Source organism: Uloborus diversus, chromosome 5 (genome assembly GCF_026930045.1).
Source record: "Uloborus diversus isolate 005 chromosome 5, Udiv.v.3.1, whole genome shotgun sequence".
NCBI classification, from domain to species: Eukaryota; Metazoa; Arthropoda; class Arachnida; order Araneae; family Uloboridae; genus Uloborus; species Uloborus diversus.
In genome coordinates this window covers 81,944,260-81,964,508 of record NC_072735.1, presented here as the reverse complement: position 1 = coordinate 81,964,508, position 20,249 = coordinate 81,944,260, and the positions used below count along the sequence as shown (strand labels likewise).

Sequence of the window (20,249 nt, the reverse complement as noted above, 5' to 3'; positions counted from 1 at the left end):
ATTGCTTTTTTTGTTATAAATCATTTTTGCAATACACTTATGCAATTTTCCATGGTGCATTCAATATAAAACCATTTAATGCACATATCCTTCAAATCTTTTGTTTCTACATTCATTCATTTGGAAATTAGATGCAAAAAAAGGTTGTACCTTAACTTTTTGAGGCCAGTGTAAAATATGTTTAAGGAATTAAAACCGAAAGAAAATGGTTAACAATTTAAATGGAAATGAATTTTTTTGTACTTTATTTAAAAAGGCTTGTAACTTTTTTCGTTTTGAGATATAAACTTAGTTTTTTGACGATGGGTCGAGATGGATCTGGAGTAAAAAATATCGCTTTTTCCCAATGGTGTCAAAAAGAGAACTGGGGGACAATTCCTTCACTTTTTCTTGATAGATTTAATGAAGAAAGTAGCCTAAATTTCAGCTAAGCCTTAAAAAATTTGAGCTAAAAACGCATCTAAGGTTTTTTTCGACAGCTGATGAAATCATTTGAAATTGAGTTGTGTACATAAGTAGGGGAAGCCGGGGTAAAATGGACCACTTTCTAAATTTCAAGTGTTTACTCTCAAAATTATGATTTTTTGAGTTTGAAAAAAAGCATGTATATTACCTATACAGTAGGCTTTATGTTACATTTAATAAAAAGCAGATATTGTATAAACTTTTTTTAATATATATTTTTTAATACCGAGCGATAAAGTGGACCATCTTACCCCGTGTCCGGGGTAAAGTGGACCATGGCATGGGGTTAAATGGACCGCTAGTAAAAAAAATAAAAATAACTTAATTTAGTAATTTTTTCAGCAGTACAAAATATACAGTGTATTATTATTTGTTTAATTATTGCTTTAATTCATACAGATAATATTAACGAATATTAAAATTAGCGAATGATACACCAAATTGTTTTTGTGTAACTGAAAGTCTGCTATTTTCTTGAGGGTCTGGAAGTATCATTACTATGTCTTCAACATTTATAAGTGACTCGTCTACATTCTCAGGGAAAATGAAACCATTTTTGTCAGGTTTCTGTCGCATAAACCTGACGAGAACACAATCATCATCACTTTTGTCTAGTATTAGTCCAACAAAATGAACTACTGTTCTTTTTGTCAGAAATTTTACTAAAATGTATTTGCCAACTTTTAACTCGTTGTCAAAATTGGTATTAAGAGATGAAATAATTTCATCGTCACTAATTTCTGTATCACTATATGTGGACATATTTGCAGAATCACTTAAACTCTCAGATACATAAGTTTTCTTTTTTTTTTGTTGGCTTTCCGCTTTCTCATCTTTTTCCGAAACTAGTATTTTTTCTAAGTCTTTCCTTGCTCTAATTAAAGCAGCGTTTTTTTGTTTCAATTTTTTCTGTTGTTTCTTTTCCGCTTCCTCTTCAATGCTAATTTTTACAGGTGTATCTGTCAAGATTTTTGATGCGCCTTTCTTTCTTTTATTTGTGGTCTTACGCATACTAGCTTTTGGCAAGGGGCGAAATTCAAACGGTGATATTATGTCTTGCTGACGATTTTCACTTACAAATTGTGGGGATGTATGTTGCTGATCAGCTGTGCTTGTGCTCGGTTGATTGATTTCACTTATTAGAGCCATTTCCAGTGCTGGTTGATCAGTCACGTATGCTGCGAGAAATTCAACATCATCAAATACATTTTCATTTAGTGGCCATATGCCTGTCACTTTAAAGCCTGATTGAATGTTTTTGATGGTAAGGGCCTGGGGATATGCTGTGCCAACAATCGATGAAATATCATAAATTGTCATTGGCTTTCCAGGATGACACAACATCCATGACTCACAAGCACTGTTATAGAATTTTTTAAAAGGGCCAAATACAGTTCGATCTAATGGTTGCATTTTGTGGCTTGTATGCGGATGAAGCGTCAGCATATGAATGCCATGTTTTTTGGCGAGATCAAGGACAGGAATGGATATGTGGCTTTCGTGATTGTCTAATAGCTGTAATGTAGGTCTTTCTTTGACACACTTGGCATATTTTATAAAATGCTGCATGTATAAAAAGAAAGTGTCAACGTTCATCCATCCAGATGGGTTTGCAGAACCTCCTGAACCTTCTGGAGCACCATGGAGCATATATTCTTTAAAATTAACTCTCGGAAATACGAGAAAGGGTGGAATCGCATTTCCTAAAGCATTTATTCCAACACAAAATGTGACCAGTTGGCCTCGTTCTGCAGAAGTTACGGCCCCAATTTGTTTTACTCCTTTTTCCGCTAAAATTTTTGTTGGAATATGGCATGTTGTCACCCCAGTTTCATCAATATTATAAATGTCCTGAGACTGAAATTGAAAACGTGAATAGAGGTTTTTCAAATTTTCGAAAAAGACAGCAACATTATGCCGATTGAAACTTGTTGCCCTAGATAAACTAGTGGATTCTGGCTGTCTAAGTGAAATTTTAGGGTGTCTTTTTCGAAAACCATATAACCATTCTACTCCTGCGATAGAATTTTTTTTCCACGACTCAGGAACAATCTTGTCATTAAATAATGCAAATTCATATGCTAAGCTTCTTGTCATTGTTAGCGAAAGTCCATGGTGAATTCTTGCAGCATCTATTATGTACTTTTCTAACATATCTTCTTCTTTTGAAAATATAAGCTTATGCGTATAATTCGGAGCAAAACTAATAGTTGACTCATTATTGCTATCTAATTCCTCTGACTTATGATTCTTATACTTTTGTATGTAACGCAAAAGAGTTGTTTTTGAAATTCCTGTCTCTTTGCAGACCGAACGAATGGATTTTTTTTCATCCAGAACACTTTTTACTGCCTGCTTCATATCATCATGTGACACAGTTCCTCTTTTGGTTTTCCTTGGTTTATTTCTTGGCATGGCTAAAATTTAAATAAAAATTAAATTTAAGTATGACTGACATGAATGAACAATGAAAAATAAAATTAATTATAATTTCTACTGTGATAATAAAAATATAAAATATTGTAATATGAAAATAATTTAGTACATTTTTTTTTCTTTAGTTTATTATACTACATTAATCTGCGACTTGTTCTTATGTGATAATTTCAACTTTCTAAAATTATTTTTATCTCAATTTATCTATAAAATCCATGGATACTAACAATCTATTATTATTTGAAATTAACTATTGAATAATCGTTTGTTATACTTGTACATATATATATATATATATATATATATTTTTATTAACGTATAATTCTCCAATTAAAGTAAAAGGATTAAAAATTGACAGAATGTTTACAAAATTTAAAAAAGAATCTCAAATAAAATGTTTGTTTATTTTCCTTTGAATTATGTATTCAGGATTAATTTTAAAATTTGAAAGTATAATGCAAAGTTAGCACTTCAGAAGTGTAGTAACACGAATCATTAATTAAAATTACTCATTAAAAATTAAATAAATTATTGATTCTTAATTCTATATATACTACTATCAAGAAAAACACATAGGATATAGAACTGAGGTAAAATGGACCATGGTCCATTTTACCCCAGTGCCTGGTGGTCCATTTTACCCCATGTGGATTTCTCATGAAAAATGCAAAAAAAAGTAACAAATTTTATATTAAATTATTTTAATTACATTAAATGTACTAAAATATAATCTTACCTTTTTATTGCACAAAGTAATATCTTCCAAATCACAATTCTTGAATGATGAAAAAAGAAAATGTTTCAATGAAAAAAGTTACTTTTGACTACCACAAATCAATTTTCTGGAACAAAATGGCTAAATTGTCAGTTAAACACACTGTTGTAAGCTTATTTTCAACACTTCAGTGCTGCCATCTATGTATAAAAATGTGAAACATTTAAAAACATAAATAAATTAAGAAATGGGGGGTGGTCCATTTGACCCCGTGGTCCATTTTACCCCATCCTCCCCTAAATATTTTTATTATTTTTGAATAGTTAAAATGCTGTAATCATTCATTAAAACCTAAGTTCTTGATTAGAGAATAGCTCAATATGACTGGTTGTTGAAAGATTTCAATTTGTTTTGCATAAATATGTCTATTCTGCCGTGTGCAGGTAAATGGCAGAAACTGAACATTTTTCATTTTCTTTTGCATTTTTGTCATCTATGGTATATTTACCTTTATCGTACATACTCGCTTATTTAGTTTCCGCTGAAAAAGAGGGCCGAAAAAAACGTCGAATTCCAACATTTTCCTATTGTTAGTACTGAATCCACCTCGCATTTCTTCAAATGTCTCTAAAACGCAGGTTCTGCCGTTTACCTGCACACGGCAGTAGTATTTACCGAAGTAAAACTACATTACTTCCATACTTTAACTATCACTTAATTGTTAATCTTGCATAGTGATGTGGATCGGGTAAATACCCAGTGGGTAGGTAAATATTTTTTGGGTATTTACCCAAGGCCTGGGTAAATACCCAAAAACTGGGTATTTTACAAAAAGATGCAAAAAGTGAGTTGGAATTTTTTTTTTTTAAACCTAAATATGAAATAATTGGTAAAATTGATACATACATATATATTACACAGTTTATAATATTTTTTATTGGAAGACTTAATGAAATTATGAAAGAAACTTATCGAAAACCAATGAATCTTTCTTTTCAATGTCATAATTGGACAAGTATAAGCAATTCAATGATAAACTTCAGGATTTCAAAATCACAATCTAGGTTAGTCACATCCAAAATGAAAAAAAAAAGGAAGCATGAATGATGCTTGGAAGAATTTACTGAGAAGTTATTAAGACTATGATATTACATATTTATTTATTTTATTGCTGTTTAAGTGATAACGTTGCAAATATAGAAACGGTTTTCACATTAATAAGCAAAAAAAAAAATCCAAATATTGTTTTCTGTTGCCTTGCTCATTTGCATTTGCTCCCTGGTACTTCATGATGAAAATTTATTCAAACTATTTTTAATACACGCAATTAGTGATGTCGGAAATATTTTTTTGGGTATTTATCTGAAGGCAGGGTAAATACCCTAGTAATTGCGCATTTTGCCAAAAAAAACTTTATGTGGTATCAAAAAGTGATGATTTTCATTTTAAAATATAAACTGTAAAATGAAAGATTAAAAATATAAAAATTTATATATTATAATTTTTTTAATTAAAGGCGTAATGAAATCTTATCAAAAAAACTGTCAGAATTTAGAATGAACTATTCTAAAACTTAAATAGGATGGCAGAATATTTAATTTTTTATGGGGTAAAGCAAAGGGATTTAAGTTTAATTTTGTCACATAGATGGCACTAGCACAACTTTTCATCTTTGATTTTTCATAATATCATGCTACTAGTTAGTTTTGGCTTTGAGTTGTAATCAGTTTGTCCAAAGTCTGCTAAATACTAAATGCCTATCACATTTGCTCTAAAAGTGATCCTCCGCCGGTACACAAACAACGCTACTACCTGACGGCAATACATGGATGGTGTTGGTATGACGATGGATCCAAACAATTCAAATCAAATCGTTATTTGGTTAATTTTAAAATTTAAATTTAGAAGTTAACTAATTGTTTTCTCCACTTTCAATTTCTAATGCTTTCGACCATCGATAGTTGGCAGTAGCCAGAAGACCGAAATTATGCTTACTAGGATCATTTTGCTCTATGTTAAAAGGGAGAACGCGATAGGCATTTAGTATTTAGGAGGCGTTAGTTTGTCACTCACTTTCTATTTGTATTGGTAAAACTTTAAATTTTGCTTCGAAAAGTGAAAGACAAAAAAGAGAGATGGGGACATTGATTAGGCATATCCAACACATTTAATTTGAATATCATATTAGATTGCTAAGTTGTTTCACACAATAATTCTTTAAATATGTGATCAAAATACAATTTTTGGGCAAAAATTTGTTTTGTATATGATTGGTTATATATATACATAGTGGAATACATACAGACAAGTATTTTAGTTGAATACTAGAGGACCCGACAGACTTTGTTCTGTTCAAACTTTGTAAATCGAAAAGTTAATAATTTCAGTAAACTACCAAGTGTTTGAACCGTTTTGTTGAAAAAAATAAGTAAAAAGAAAATGTTTTAAACTGTGCTTTGTGTCAGAATGCGTATATTTATTACAACTTGATTTATCTAATGCCCACTGAGCAGTTATTTTATTAACTATTTTTCCTCCCGTACTTGATAGTTTGTTCCTTTAGCTATACTCAAAGGATAAAAAGGGTCCTCAGACATTAAGTGTTAAGTGTAAAAAACAAACGGGAAATCCCGCTACAACATCCCACATATGAAAAAGAATAAAACGAAAGGATATCGTTTAAAAAAATGGTAAAGGTAAAAACAGTTCTCTGATTAAGCGAAAATCACTCATCCCCCCTCCCTATGTAAAATAAACACATTCGTCAACTAAAATGACTAAAAACGAAAAGCAAGCCTTTGCAATAAGAAATATTTTGCTAAATAAACAAAAAATGCAATAAATTACATTGACAGTAGTTTTAAAATGTAAACAAATGATCACGCAACTCTATTGTTTATAGCCAAAATTGCCAAGCCACCACGTTACTGTAATCCAGCCAATCGGTAAGAGAAGCCAACTCCAACCGATTAGCGGTCCGATCTTTTGAACAAAAACTTTTTAACTTCATATATTGCATAATTTGTTCTTTCCATTAAAGATAAAGATGTTCCACTGCACTGATCTTTTGTATACAAAACTATCCTGTTGTAAGTTATCTTGACAAAAATAAAATTTGTTTCTTCTTTAAATTCCATCATCTTTTCCTTTAGTAATGTACTGATTAGTTAGATAATCCTTAAAGTATTCTTGACATTGGTGCCAAAATTCAGATCAATTTGAGCCGAGAAACAAATGTTGCTAGGTATGGTACGGCACCGATCCGGTCACATGGTTCAACTACGAAGACAGAACACATGTTTTGCGTAAACCTTCCAATACTTTACTTTAAAATATATCTCGGGACCTAAAAATCGTTGCTTTCATGAAATGAAGGCTTCACTCTCTCTCTATTCTCAATTGACATCTCACAGTGGGAAATTTCATTACCAAAAGCAGAGCTGACTTTCTTATTGTCCTTTGGCAATGGGTTAAATATTTATTTCAATTCTCGTTCAACAATAGTTTAAAATAAATATTAATCATTTGGGAGATATAACGATCCAATGTTTAAATTAATTAATTAACAAAAACGTTTCCGATTCGATCCATCGCTCTTCAAAACCATGCTTGCCACAACTTAATTACACACAAAAAATTGATCAAAATCGGTCCAGCCGTTTAAAAGCCTTACGGTGACAAACGTACGCACAGAAGATTTTTTTTTATATTAAGATAAATTTTTGAAATAAATACCCAGGTAAATACCTTGGGTATTTACCTGGGTATTTATTTCCCCCTGGGTATTTATTTTTAGGGGTAAATACCCAGGGTTTATACCCTGGGTATTTACCCCTAAAAATAAATACCCAGATATTTTACATCACTATTCTTGCAGCAACAATTATACTGCTTGAAAATTCAGTTCAAGATTATTTCCATTTAAATTTTTTAGTTGCATCATGATTAGATATGTCTTTAAGAGTAGTTTTAATAATTTCTTAGAATTCTTATGTTAACTGGTTCCTAGATGTAAAGTATTTGTTTTAGATTTCCTACAATATTTCTCTTTCGATAATTTAATGTACAATTTTTACCCAAAAAAAGGAGCATCTTTTTAAAATATATTTTTAATTAACAGCTTAACCTTTTTAAACACTGCATTTTATTTAATATGCAATCCTTTTCAGGATTTCAGGTAGGGCAAAGAAAGGAAACCATTATCATTGGTAACGTAAATCAGGGAAATTTGGTGAACTTAATCATGGAAAAGTCGGGGGACTTTTTTTCCTGTTCCTGTTGCCACCCTGAAATTTGTCCCTCATTCCTCACGCTTAAAAAAAATAATTTTGAAGATTTTTCTTGATTTGAAGTATTTTATAAAATATAATTTGAATCTTTATTTTTAAAAACGCACCATTGGAATTTTCATTTAGTTGTTTTTGGTGTATTTTTCCTATTTTCTGGGGAGAAAATTATTCTTGGGATCCTTTATAGTATTAGAGGGGAAGGGGGAGGCATTGTTCTTTTGGAGATGGGCACCCCTGATGTATCAATATCTATATACTATTTCAAATTATTCTAAATTTTCTTTATTAAACTAGAAATATTTACTAGAGATATATCTTGTAAATATATATCTAGTAAAAACTTAAAGTAATTGAAACAAAAACAAAATTTAGGCAGCAGTTCAGTATTTAACTTTTTGCCATATAAGGCTCTTTTTGTTTAAAACTTTTTAATTTTATGATTGAAATAAAAAGGAATTTGAATTGTTTGTTTCTTAACAAAGCATAGTAAATATCAAAAATGAGAGTTTCAACTCCCAAAGTGGATGAAAAGGGATCCCAATGTTCAAAGTGAAGGCAAGAAAAGTATAAAATTAGCATTTAAAAGAATTTATTTCAGGATTGCAGCATAGCATGTTCAGTTGAAAAATTGAAATTTGCATACAGATCATTATTCCATATTGAACTGGTTTCAAAAAGAATGGATTAGAATGCATTCTCAGAAAATTTTTCTTTCTTTTCTTTTCTTTTAATTTATTTAAGTATAGTGCACCAAATCTTTATTAACTGTTGGAACAGCTTCTGGCCATCTTAGCTTTGTGTTGTCTCGATTTGTTTCATCAAGTTTTCAAAGAAAATCTGTCTGTGCTGCCAACCAATAATTCAGTGAACTGCATATTGCTAAATTTCAAAAGCCCTCGAATTCTAATAGCATTTTTAAAAACAGGGGAACTATTAAGATTTATGCGTCCCATCAGTAAATAAAGGGTTAATAAAATAGTCCAATGTACATAAGCAGGGCCCAATACAGGCTGATTTTGCTACCGTTTTTCGGTACCTTCACAAAAATCTTATTTTGAAATCGGTACTTTCACAAAAATCAAGTAATAAAATCAGTAGTTTCGCAAAAACATCGAAAATATCACAAAAATTAGCATTTTAAAATATAAAATTTGTTTCTCGGTTTAAAACAAAATTTACTCATAAAATAAAATTCTAAGCAAGTTATATGAACACTCGCTTAAATAGAAACCTTTTTGTAGTATTTTAACTCATTTTTAGCTGTTTCACACCAAAGTGTATTTATGCAATATTATCGCAATCTTTCAACATCTGTTTTGGGAAACCGTTTTTCTCATCATTTCCTATATTGTACACAGTACATAGCCTATTAAGCTGAAATTACGATGGTATTTTTCGTACTTCTTAGGTTTTCAGCTCCCCCCCCCCCCCCAAAAAAAAAACGAAACCTGTTAAAAATAATACTAGATGACATTTACTATTTTCGAACTAAAATTTCACTTGTTCCACTACTTTTACAAAAATTAGGATGCGTCTAAAATTTCACAAAAAACAATGCTGATAAAAAAAAAAAACTTTCACAAAAATAGAATGATGCAATACTTTCACAAAAATAGGTAGCGAGAAAAAAATCCTGAATAAATCCTGTGTTGTTAACTTTATTATGTATATATATGTATATTATTCTTAATTTAATCTTATTAGAAAATTTTCTTGCTTTTTTTTTCTACCAGGTAACTCATCATTCACTCTTACAAACTTTAACAAGGACGAAACAGATTATGGAGCCAATTTTTCTTCCAACACTACAAACACGTCAACATTCAGTTTTGGGCAAAAGACGATTCCAACTGCCACGTCTTCTGGCTCTACCGGACCTACCAGTAGTTGTAAAGTTGAAGCTGCCTCTCTAACCGGTAACTGTCAATCAGAATCTGCAGAGGCTGGTAAAGGTTCTTTCCCTTTCTCATTTGGTCTGAAGAATGCCCAGTTAGGAAATTCATCAAGTGCAAATAAGCCTTTCAGTTTTCAAGCTTCAGCTCCTGCAGCAACAGCTGAAAGTGGTATGTATTAGTTTCAAAACATGTTCTATCAACCTTTTCCTATGTAAGTCAGTGAACCAATTTGAAAAATTTAGCTTAACTCATATATTCTTGCTCAATTCTCTCTCTATCTTTTTTACCGATGACTTATTTACACGCAACTACCACATGGCTTGTTACAGTATTTAGAGACTACAGTTTCACGAATTAAAGGTTTCAAATTTGTGTAACACATAAAATAAATAAATAGGTTTTACAATTTTTCAAATTTTATTCAAGAGTTTCTTTTGGAATTTCATTGATCTCTTCTTAGTCTGGTAGAGTTGCCGAGAAGATTGGCTATGACACCATTAGTTTAATTCTCTTACCTTTCAATGCCTCTGAACTTGACTGGATAAAAACACAAGTGCAGTACCCAATGTGAGGCATTAAAAAATTGAGTTAGTGTGATTACATTTATTTAGGTATTTTTAGCACATATTTTCTACAATATTTTTTTTTTAAATTTATTTAACTAACAAACATCTAGTCAAGCAGAAAGTTTTATGTATAAACACAATTTTCTGTATAAACACAAATATTCGTTTAAAAGTTGGGAAAATGTCATGGAATTATTTATAATACTTAGTTGACACCCTGTATTAAAGATAGCAAAGTTGCTCTATACCTAGTCTTGTTATATTTCTGAAATGCTTAACCAGGACACACCAGAAAACATTGCTAGCATTCAAAGGGTACACACCCCCAGCTGATTTTTGGAGTTTTATAGGGCGGCATTTTATTCTCAATCCTTTGGTTACTAATTTTGAACCTAAAACAGGGGGGAGGGGGGGATAAAATAAGCGGATAAAATTTGAACATTTCACCTCCGAGATAAAAATATCTACAATTTGTTTTAGTTAGAAAAAACACTGAATGAGGAATAAAAAATTTAACAATATTCAGACATACGTTTCATTTTTTAGGACTTTTTGGTTTTAATCTTGTTGTAAAAATCCTCACAAGCAATTAATTTTACAAGTCACTGTTTCATCTTAAGTAATTATTCTAAATAATCCTTCGAAGTTAATTATTTTTCGACCTTTTTGGTCATTTGTAATCAGATTTATCTTTTTCCGGGACATGAAGTAAACCCACCAGGATTTCGTTTGAAAACCGAGACTTTCCCGGTCAAACCAGGACTAATGGCAAGCCTATCTATACTCTATTATTCGATTACAAAATAATTTAGTGGAGTCATTCAATAGCATCATTTGATAGAATCACTTAATGTGATTGTTCCATCAATCTTTAATAATTGAAAATAATCATTCTTCAATAAATGATCATCCATTAAATCATTTGACAGCTGTTCATTGCTCTTCTGATTATTTGGAAAAAATTAAGTTACTGTTAGCTAATTATTTGATTATTAGACACACTAAGTTGGATCATTCAGTTATAGAAGTATCTTGATTATACTCCCTTCTTACATTTTTAAAGAAAAAAAAACTTTGTGCTTTTAATTTTTACCTGTGAAGCTAATATATTTATTGTGTTTTTGTTTTTTTTCCTATTAAAAGAAAAAGAAACTGATGAATATGTGCCACCTAAAAATGATTTTAATGCTGTCAATGAAGAAGATGCACTTTATTCTAAAAGGTAATTAAAATGCATTTGATCCTTCATAATATTTTATTTGATACTGTGACATAGTTATCTCTCTAAAATTTATTAAACAGTTTTTTTGCTATTCGTGAATGCAGTTCTAGGATTGTGTTTTTACTATCATATTTATTTGTGTTTCCAAGTACTTTGATATTGTAATTAGTGGCATATGAATCCTAAATGTTCTTATGAAAAAAAAATACTCATGTCTCTCCAAAGCTTATAATGATTGCTGAACTGATAATCAACTAATATTCAAAACTTTATGTTCTTCTCCACTGCATTTAAGGTCTATTTTTTGAACATCCCCAATTTAAAAAAATTTAACTGGTTTTCACTTTATTTAAAAAATGCTTTTTAAAGATTTATTTTTAATTTTTCAGACTTTCTTACCGAATTGGTTCACCTATCACAATTTGATCACTTACTCTTTTTTGTGGTACAGATTTCAGCAATATAATCAGTATGCATATTTAGATCCCCCCTTCTCTGTCCCTTAACGTTATCTTCATTTCACTTTTGAAATTGGTTTTTCATCTTGGTTGGTATATTGATTTAACTGTAGTAGCTGTACATCATTTGTTAATTTTACCACAATGGTAGTTATAAGTGTTTTCATAATTGCTCCGTGATGTTCTTTTTTTTTTAGATTGTGAATTTTTGTAGCCCATGATATTATAATTACACCACTTTATTGAATCTGTATTTTATTCGTGGTTGGAAAAACTTTTTTTTTTTTTGTAGCGAACTACAACTACTTTGTTACAAATGTAGTTAACTACAACTACTTTGTTACAAATGTAGTTAACTACAACTACTTTTTTTAAATGTAGCTACTATAAACTACTTTTGAAATGTAGTCGCTACTTGGCTACTTTCCCAAAAATAAGTAAATAAAAAGCATACATACTAGGGTGTCTCACAAAAAATGAAAGTCAATTTTTCAAGTCGCATACCCTCTGTTATTTTTCCTTGAATGCCAAAACAATTGTGAAAAGAAGTTTCAAATAATTTGAGCAATGGCAACCTGTGCCAACTTGCATCTGAAAGTGTAAATCAGCACTTGTATGCAAGGCCAAATTGAAAAAAAAAAAAACTTTTTTTTTTGGAAACTCAAAATTTTTGTAGATAAAACATTGGCCCTATACCCCATACCTCACATGGACGACAAAAGCGTTTATTCAAATTAAAAAACATTTAGATATCCCATCCTTGCCCTAAAATTTATAATTTTGATCAAAAAATTGATTATTTTCTATTTAACGCTAATTACCTACTTTACTATTTTGATTTTTCAGCTTGATGATTTCGTAAAATTTACCTACATTTTTAAAAATATGTATAACAAAAAATAAATTTAAAGAAAATTACAAATTTTAGGCCAAGTGTGGGATGCCTAAATGTTTTTTACTTTAAATAAATGTTTTTGTGTTGCATGTGGGGTATAGGAGCAATGTTTTATCAACAGAAATGTCGGGTTTCTCAAAAAAGTTTTTTCTTTTCATTTGACCTAGCATTACAAGTGCTGGTTCACAATTTTAGACGGAAGTCAGCAATGGTTGCCGTTGTTCAAATTATATGAAACTTTTTTTTGCAATTGTTTTGATGTAAAAGAAAAACTATAAGAGTGTGTGCAACTTGAAAAATCAATTTTATATTTTTTTGGACACCCCAATACGCACAACAAATTGAACAAATTTAAGACGACGGATATGAAGCCCCCCCCCCCCCCCCCCCACCACGCACCCTTTTTCTTTTCTATGAAATTTGTAGAAGCTTCTTTCTTTGGTATGGTGAATACTCTGTAAAAGCACTCATTTTTGCAAGCCTTTAATTTTCGCGTGCCCATCGTAAACCCGAAAATTTAAGATTCTCAAAATAATTTTAAATTTTTGGTCTGTTTATATAAAATTCACGAAATTTCCAACTCATGAACTCACCTATATCTCTTCATTTTCATTAAAATAAGTTTTTACAGTATTGGAACAATTATCTCTTTAAAATCTAAAACGTCCATCCACATGACATTCTCGGCAGCCAGAAAAACAAAGGAGTCACTAAATTGGCGGTTATCACTTATTTATATAAACTTTTCTTTTCATATCAAGCTCTATTCAATACAAATACAGTATAACATCGTTAGTTCGGACTTCTGTGATTCGGTAATGATCTGTAATTCGGACATTTTTTGACCTTTCAGATAAAACAATTTCCTTTGTCTCTCAATAGATGGCGCCACAAGTGATGGCCATGATCGGAGATTTATTTGGGAATAGTTTCAAAAGTAACAGAGAATATAATTGGTTTGTCAGAACCAATCGTATTTGTTGTTACATTTTTGTTTCCAAAATCCAAAAGAGCGGTTGAAAGCAACTCGAAATTTTGCTCCATTCTCCATTTTGTTTTCATTTGTTTTAGCTTCTGATTTTGTGATTTTTCTATCCTCGATTGAATTCATGTTATTATGTACCATGAGTCAGAAGAGAGCTTTAAATTCTCCTGTTTTAGGGAAAGAGAAAAAGACAAAGTATTGCACTTTATCAATTGCAAAAAAGGTCGAAATTCTAAAGAAATTTGACCAAGGGACGACTGTTAAAAATTTATGCCAAGACTATAGAATCAGAAAGTCAACTGTGTGTGACATCATAAAGCAGAAGGAAGAAATTCTTGCTTTTTTTCCCCGACAGCAATTTTCCTCTTGAAATGATGAGGAAAACAATGAAAGGTGTGAAGAATCCGGACCTGGATAAAGTAATGATCGATTGGTTCAAGCAAAGGCGATCGGAAAACGTGCCTTTAACTGGCACGGTAAGGCACATGCCAGTTAATGATAGAACGGATCCATCATTTTGGCTCAGGAGAAGAGGTATCACATGGAAATGAAGCTGACAACTCTGTGAGTACACAACTGGTTGGTTGGATAAGTTCAAGAAACGTCACAGTATCAGACAAGTACGGATCTATGGGGAAAAAATAAGTGCCGACTATGAAGCAGCAGAGCTCTTCGTGGGTGATCTAATGCAAATCATTCAAGAGAAAAATATCTCACTTTAGAATAACTATATCGTCGACGAAACCGCACTTTTCTGGCGATATGTGCCGAGAAAAACGCTTGCAACACATCAAGAGAAGAGCGCAACCAGCATTAAAGACGTAAAAGAAAGGGTCACGGTTTTGGCTTGCTCTAATGCAGCTGGAACTCACAAGTTGAAACTGATGGTAATTGGAAAGAGTGCTCAACCTCGTGCTTTTAAAGGAATTAAAACATTTTCAGTTATCTACAAAAATAGTAAGTGGGCCTGTATAACGAAGGATCTTTTCTCCGACTGGTACACGAACCACTTCCTGCCTCAAGCTCGCAAGCATTCTTCATCAGCCGACTCAAAAATAATGCTTATCGTCGATAACTGCACAGCTCATCCTGATGCTGAATCATTATCGGAAGAAAATGCCGAAGTTGTGTTTCTTTCTCCCAATTGCACACCAACTGCTCATACAGCCGTTAGACGATGGCATGCTACGAAAATTTAAAGCTCATTACAAGAACAATTTTTTGCAAGACATGCTAGACTCGATCAATGAAGAAAAGAACATTTGTAAATTTGAAAGAATTTACACTGAAAGATGCACTCTGGTGTGCATCTAGTGCATGGGATAGAATATCCAATGAAACTTTAAATAATGCGTGACATAAATTAATTTTGCAGACTTTATTTGCTGATGATGATGAAAGCGAGTCTGAATTTGATGGATTCAATATCTCGAAAGAAAAAGCACAAATTTCTGAATTGTTGGCTTATGCACAGCAGCGAAAGATAGACTTCCAAGAATCGAACTTCATTGAAGTGCTCAAATGGCATAACGATGTACCGACAATCAACGAATTAAGTGATGTGGAAATTTTAAAGAACGCATTAAATCCATAAACTCGCAGCACTGATGACGAGAGTGACTGAAAAAATTGAAGAGGCAATCTCGACAGAAGATTTAATTAAAACGATTGATACCGCCATAAAAAGTCTTGAAAAAAGATTGTTTATAAATGAACGCAAAATAATAACTGTATATACAATTCGCAAGAAATTAGTTTCCCATAAACCTAAAATGAAGCAATTATCTTTCTTTGATATGATGAAGTAAATTTGTCAATTTTTGTCCGAATCTGTATTGTGTTTATAGAAAAACATGCATTTTCATTTTTTTCCCGTAAATATAATTTGTAGAATTGTTTCCTTTATATCAGGTCATCAGTTTTTTTCATTATCAAAATAATGGTCCGAAATTTTATTTTTATTTTTTTCCTAATGAAGTAAGCATTTCTCATTCATTTGTAAGGCTTATACTTTGTATTGTTATAAGTAATGTTTATCTTTTTTTATAATTATTTTCCGGAGATAACAACAGATGGCGCTACCATTCAAAATCTAAATTTCTTTGAAATACAGTGAAGCACCATTTATAAGTTTCTCTTTTATACATTTTTATCAATTATACGTTTTATAAATCGGTCCCTGCAGTGTCTAATACACATTAACCTGTACCTATTATACGTTTTTTCATTTGTATACTTTTTCGTACAGTCCCTTCAAAAACGTATAAACGGTGCTTCTCTGTATATGTTTTAAATTAGTTATTTATGCTTAAGATTCTTATTACAAATTGCTATTATTATTATTTTGTTAGAATACTATTTGATCACATTTATTGTCGTATTATCCATCGATAGTTTATAATTTCCATAATTCGGAACGGCCGTAGTCCCGGCGATTCCGAATTAAAGATGTTATACTGTAGTGGCTAAATACGAAAATTACAATCACAAGCAAACTGATCCTTTTTTTTTAAAGTTTATATAAAAGTAGTTTCCCGAAATTGCTACAAACTACTATTTTTTTGTATCGAACTACTCACTACATTATTTTTTAAAAAAAGTAGTGCGCTATACTACAAACTACTAAAAAATAGCTACAACAGTAGCGTCGCTACTTGTAGCGTGCTACTTACAACCACTGGTTTTATTTGATTCTGCATTCCAAATTTTTTATTATGCTTAAGCATGTTCTCTCTATAGAAGAAAAAACTACATCAAAAACATGTTCTTACACAATCTATTCAAAACTCTGGAGAAAAATTCCTTTTATTTTCAAACAAATTAAAATACCTCAACAAAATAAAAGATACAAAAAAGCACTTTATGTTGGTTTTTACTTAGTACAAATCATAAACATTATGTCTGTTGTTTTTACTTATTAAAATTTTTTTTTGGTGTTATAAATTTGTTTCAACTAATGAAATATGTCTGCAGTTAAAGGTAGAATAATATTTTGTTAAAATTTTATTTTCCAGGTGTAAATTATTCTTCAAAAAAGATGAAACTTACTCTGATAAAGGAGTAGGAACACTTTATTTGAAACCTTTAGATGGCAAAACACAGCTTCTTGTTCGAGCAGATACAAATCTTGGTTTGTTGTAGCTTTTTAATTCTATAAACCATTGACTCCGCAACTTAAGACTGTGCTCTTTTCTTAGGTAATATTTTGGATGCCTCAGTTTCCAAATCGATTAACTCCACTTTTTTTAAAAAAAATTCTTATTTCTGCTTTAATAGTGCTTAATCAGTGCTTAGAATGTGAATTTATATTAAACTTTTGGTTCAGTACATTTCTGATCCTGCGATGGCAGAAAATAACAGGAGGGCCCATTCACTCCTATGGATTCATTCTCTTCTTCTTAAATACTTTTTGTTTTATGGAGTTAATTGATTTGGCAAGTGAAGCATCCATTTGTCCTAAAAAGTATTTAATGTGATGATAATAGAGTGAAACTTCTGGAGCAACCACTCTCCGTTCCAGAAGAAAGTGATCATTAATGGGTTGACGTTCTAAGAGTCAGTTCTCAAACATGCAAAAAACAATCATAGCACCCATAAAAGCCATTTATGTTCTGATTACACTATGTTAAGAACATTATATTAAAAATACATTTAAATGAGGGAGTTAAAAATGTTAAGCTTTAAATAAAAAATATACTGTATATACTTGCATATAAGTCGAGAAATTTATTACAAAAAATAAGGTTTAAAGTTAGGGAGTCAACTTACACTCTGGGCTGGATTTTTGAAACTTTTCGTCAATTTTTTCTTAGATAAAAGATTTGAAAACGTGAACTTTTTCCCGATTTTAGTCCATCCCTTTTAAGCAGATACTAAATAAGTAAATACTTAAACATTCTGCTATGATTTTACATGGTCTGACTGTGAAATAAGAAATAAATAATTACAGTTAAACGGCCAACTACGCGAAAAGTGTGAGAATTGCCATATTCGCAAATTTTCCCGATAGTCGCGGATTACTGCTCATTATTTTAAAATAATGTATTATGGCTACAGCATAAAATTTTATTGATATAAAATCGAAATAAAAGCAACCAGTAAAAAAAACAGTGACGGAAAAATTGAACCCTTTACAAAAAAAGTAGTGGCTTATGCGCAGGTTTTCGATTTTTTTTTTCCTGATTTATCTCCTAAATGTTGGGGGGTCAACTTATATGGGAGATTGGCTTATACACGAGTATATACGGTACTTCTAACATTATTTTTTCCACTTAGAAACTAGTTTGCTTTAAAATTTAAGAAAAGATTTGCACGCTTCAGATTTTTTAATATTTCTGAAAACATTTCTCTATAGCTGCAAAAAGAAATTATTAATGTTTCTTATTAGTGCAATCTGGGTGCAACCATGATTAGCCTTTTTAGACTCCATGCATGAGGTTATTTCTCAACTGTTTAAATGAGCAAAAAGGAGATTTTGATCACTAAAATGCCCTAGATATGTGCCTCTTCTGTTCGTAAGCAGCTGTCCTTACCAACCTACACAATGATGGACAATCTGCTGCAGCAAGAGATGCGTGTTTCGTTTTGGATTCCCAAGGGTGCCCAAAACTATGCTCTCCTTTTTTAATTTTGGGGCTCTAAACGGGGTGCAAAAAGAATTCCTTTGAAGCCCCCAGATAAATACATTCCCCCCTCCCCCTTTATTCTAGTTTCTTTCCACTTTCACAAGCAAGGGTTGACTAATGTGTGCCCTTTCTTTGCTCATCTTCATTTTGGTTTTCTCTAACTGAAAATCCTTCATTTGTTGGTGCTCAGTGTAACGATTTGCCGGTCGTTGTGAGAGGTTTGGATGGTCTTTCTGAGATTTTTTTAGCATTGAGTGGATAGGGGAGAAATTGGTCATTAAAGGAGAGGGCTGCTGTATAGAGGTGGTCGTTTATAGAATTTTCACCATGTTGTGGAAATCAGAAAAGTACGAAGTTTCTTACACATGAAGTCAAAAAAGTTGAATTCTTTTTGCAGGAAAAGTTTTAATTATTAGAATAACCCAACAATATCAATGTTTTCAAGAAAGCTATTACCCATAAATTGTGACATTTAGAAAATATCTTCAAAAAGTTTTTTTTAACAAATTAGTTATTTTTCTCCTTAAATTACAAAAAATAAATAAAAAAGAGTACACAATGGTTGTAGTGGTATTCATGTGCTTGAACACTTTTTAAAAGAGTGCATGTATTTAAAAGCTACATTTTTCATAAATGCCAAGACTTCGGGCATTTAACAATGCTTTGGAGCAAATGCACTTCTCATTGCATTTTGCCCAACTCTATAATCACTGTTCCCACCCCTGTGTATATATATAATTAATAATTTTGATGACATTTCTAATTGAAAATTGAGTATACTGAATTCAACATAGAATAATAATTATTCTTATCTAATTACTTTTTCTTTTTTAGGAAACATTCTTCTTAACATCATCCTGAGCTCTTCCCTTCCAATGTCGAGAACCGGCAAAAATAATGTACTTTTAGTGTGTGTTCCCAACCCTCCTGTTGATGCCAAAAATCCTGATTCTAAGGATGCAATACCCATGCTTATTCGTGTCAAGACTGCAGAAGACGCTGATGAACTTTTAGAAATGCTCAATAAATATAAATCTTAAATTAAGTACCAACATGTTACCCTCAAATTGTTTCATTCTCAAATTTCAACTTCAACTGTTTTAAATGTGAAATATCTGGAAAGTATGAATAAACATTTTTGGATATTTTATTACATATGCTTGCTTGCTTTTTTTTTTTTTTTTTTTTTTTTTTTTTTTTTTTTTTTTTTTTTTTTTGCTTGCTTTTTTTTTTTTTTTTTTTTTTTTTTTTTTTTTTTTTTTTTTTGCAACTAGACACTTTATGTATTATTATAATAATGCAGACTAAAGTAAAAAGTTGTAAGAGTTTAAAAGCAATATGAAGCATGAATTATAAAATACATTGAACTCTCCCTGTAATAAACTTCAATATAATGTAAATTGCCTTCAATGTAACAATATTCTATACCATATTTAAAATAGTTATTAACCTGTTTTAAATTATTATTTCTAAAGAATGATTATTTTCTGTTCGTCCACAATAATAACCCAGTTTCAAATACTAGCAAAAGGATTTATCTTAAATAAATCAATAAATATCTTAATACTGAAAAGTAAAATGAAAAGCAGCTGTGAGAAATGGGACAGTTGATGCTAAAATAAAATGTGTCAAAAACTGCTAAATTACTGGACCTGTAGTCCAAGTATGTTTTTGAAATAGCATTTATATTTCTTTTTT

At 31.1% G+C, this 20,249-nt stretch overlaps 1 protein-coding gene across 2 annotated transcripts in view; it reads left to right on the top strand.

Moving 5' to 3' along the window:
* LOC129222063 (nuclear pore complex protein Nup50-like) overlaps window positions 1–19,665 on the top strand; it is a 43,341-nt gene extending 23,676 nt beyond the window's left edge. For both annotated transcript variants that reach the window (XM_054856487.1, XM_054856489.1), the window contains exons 4-7: window positions 9,639–9,968; window positions 11,510–11,588; window positions 16,941–17,056; window positions 19,386–19,665. In XM_054856487.1, coding sequence (XP_054712462.1) covers window positions 9,639–9,968; window positions 11,510–11,588; window positions 16,941–17,056; window positions 19,386–19,591 — 731 coding nt within the window. In that variant the 3' untranslated portion in view covers window positions 19,592–19,665. The remainder of the gene's footprint in view (window positions 1–9,638; window positions 9,969–11,509; window positions 11,589–16,940; window positions 17,057–19,385) is intronic.
* The last annotated feature ends 584 nt before the right edge of the window (window positions 19,666–20,249 follow it).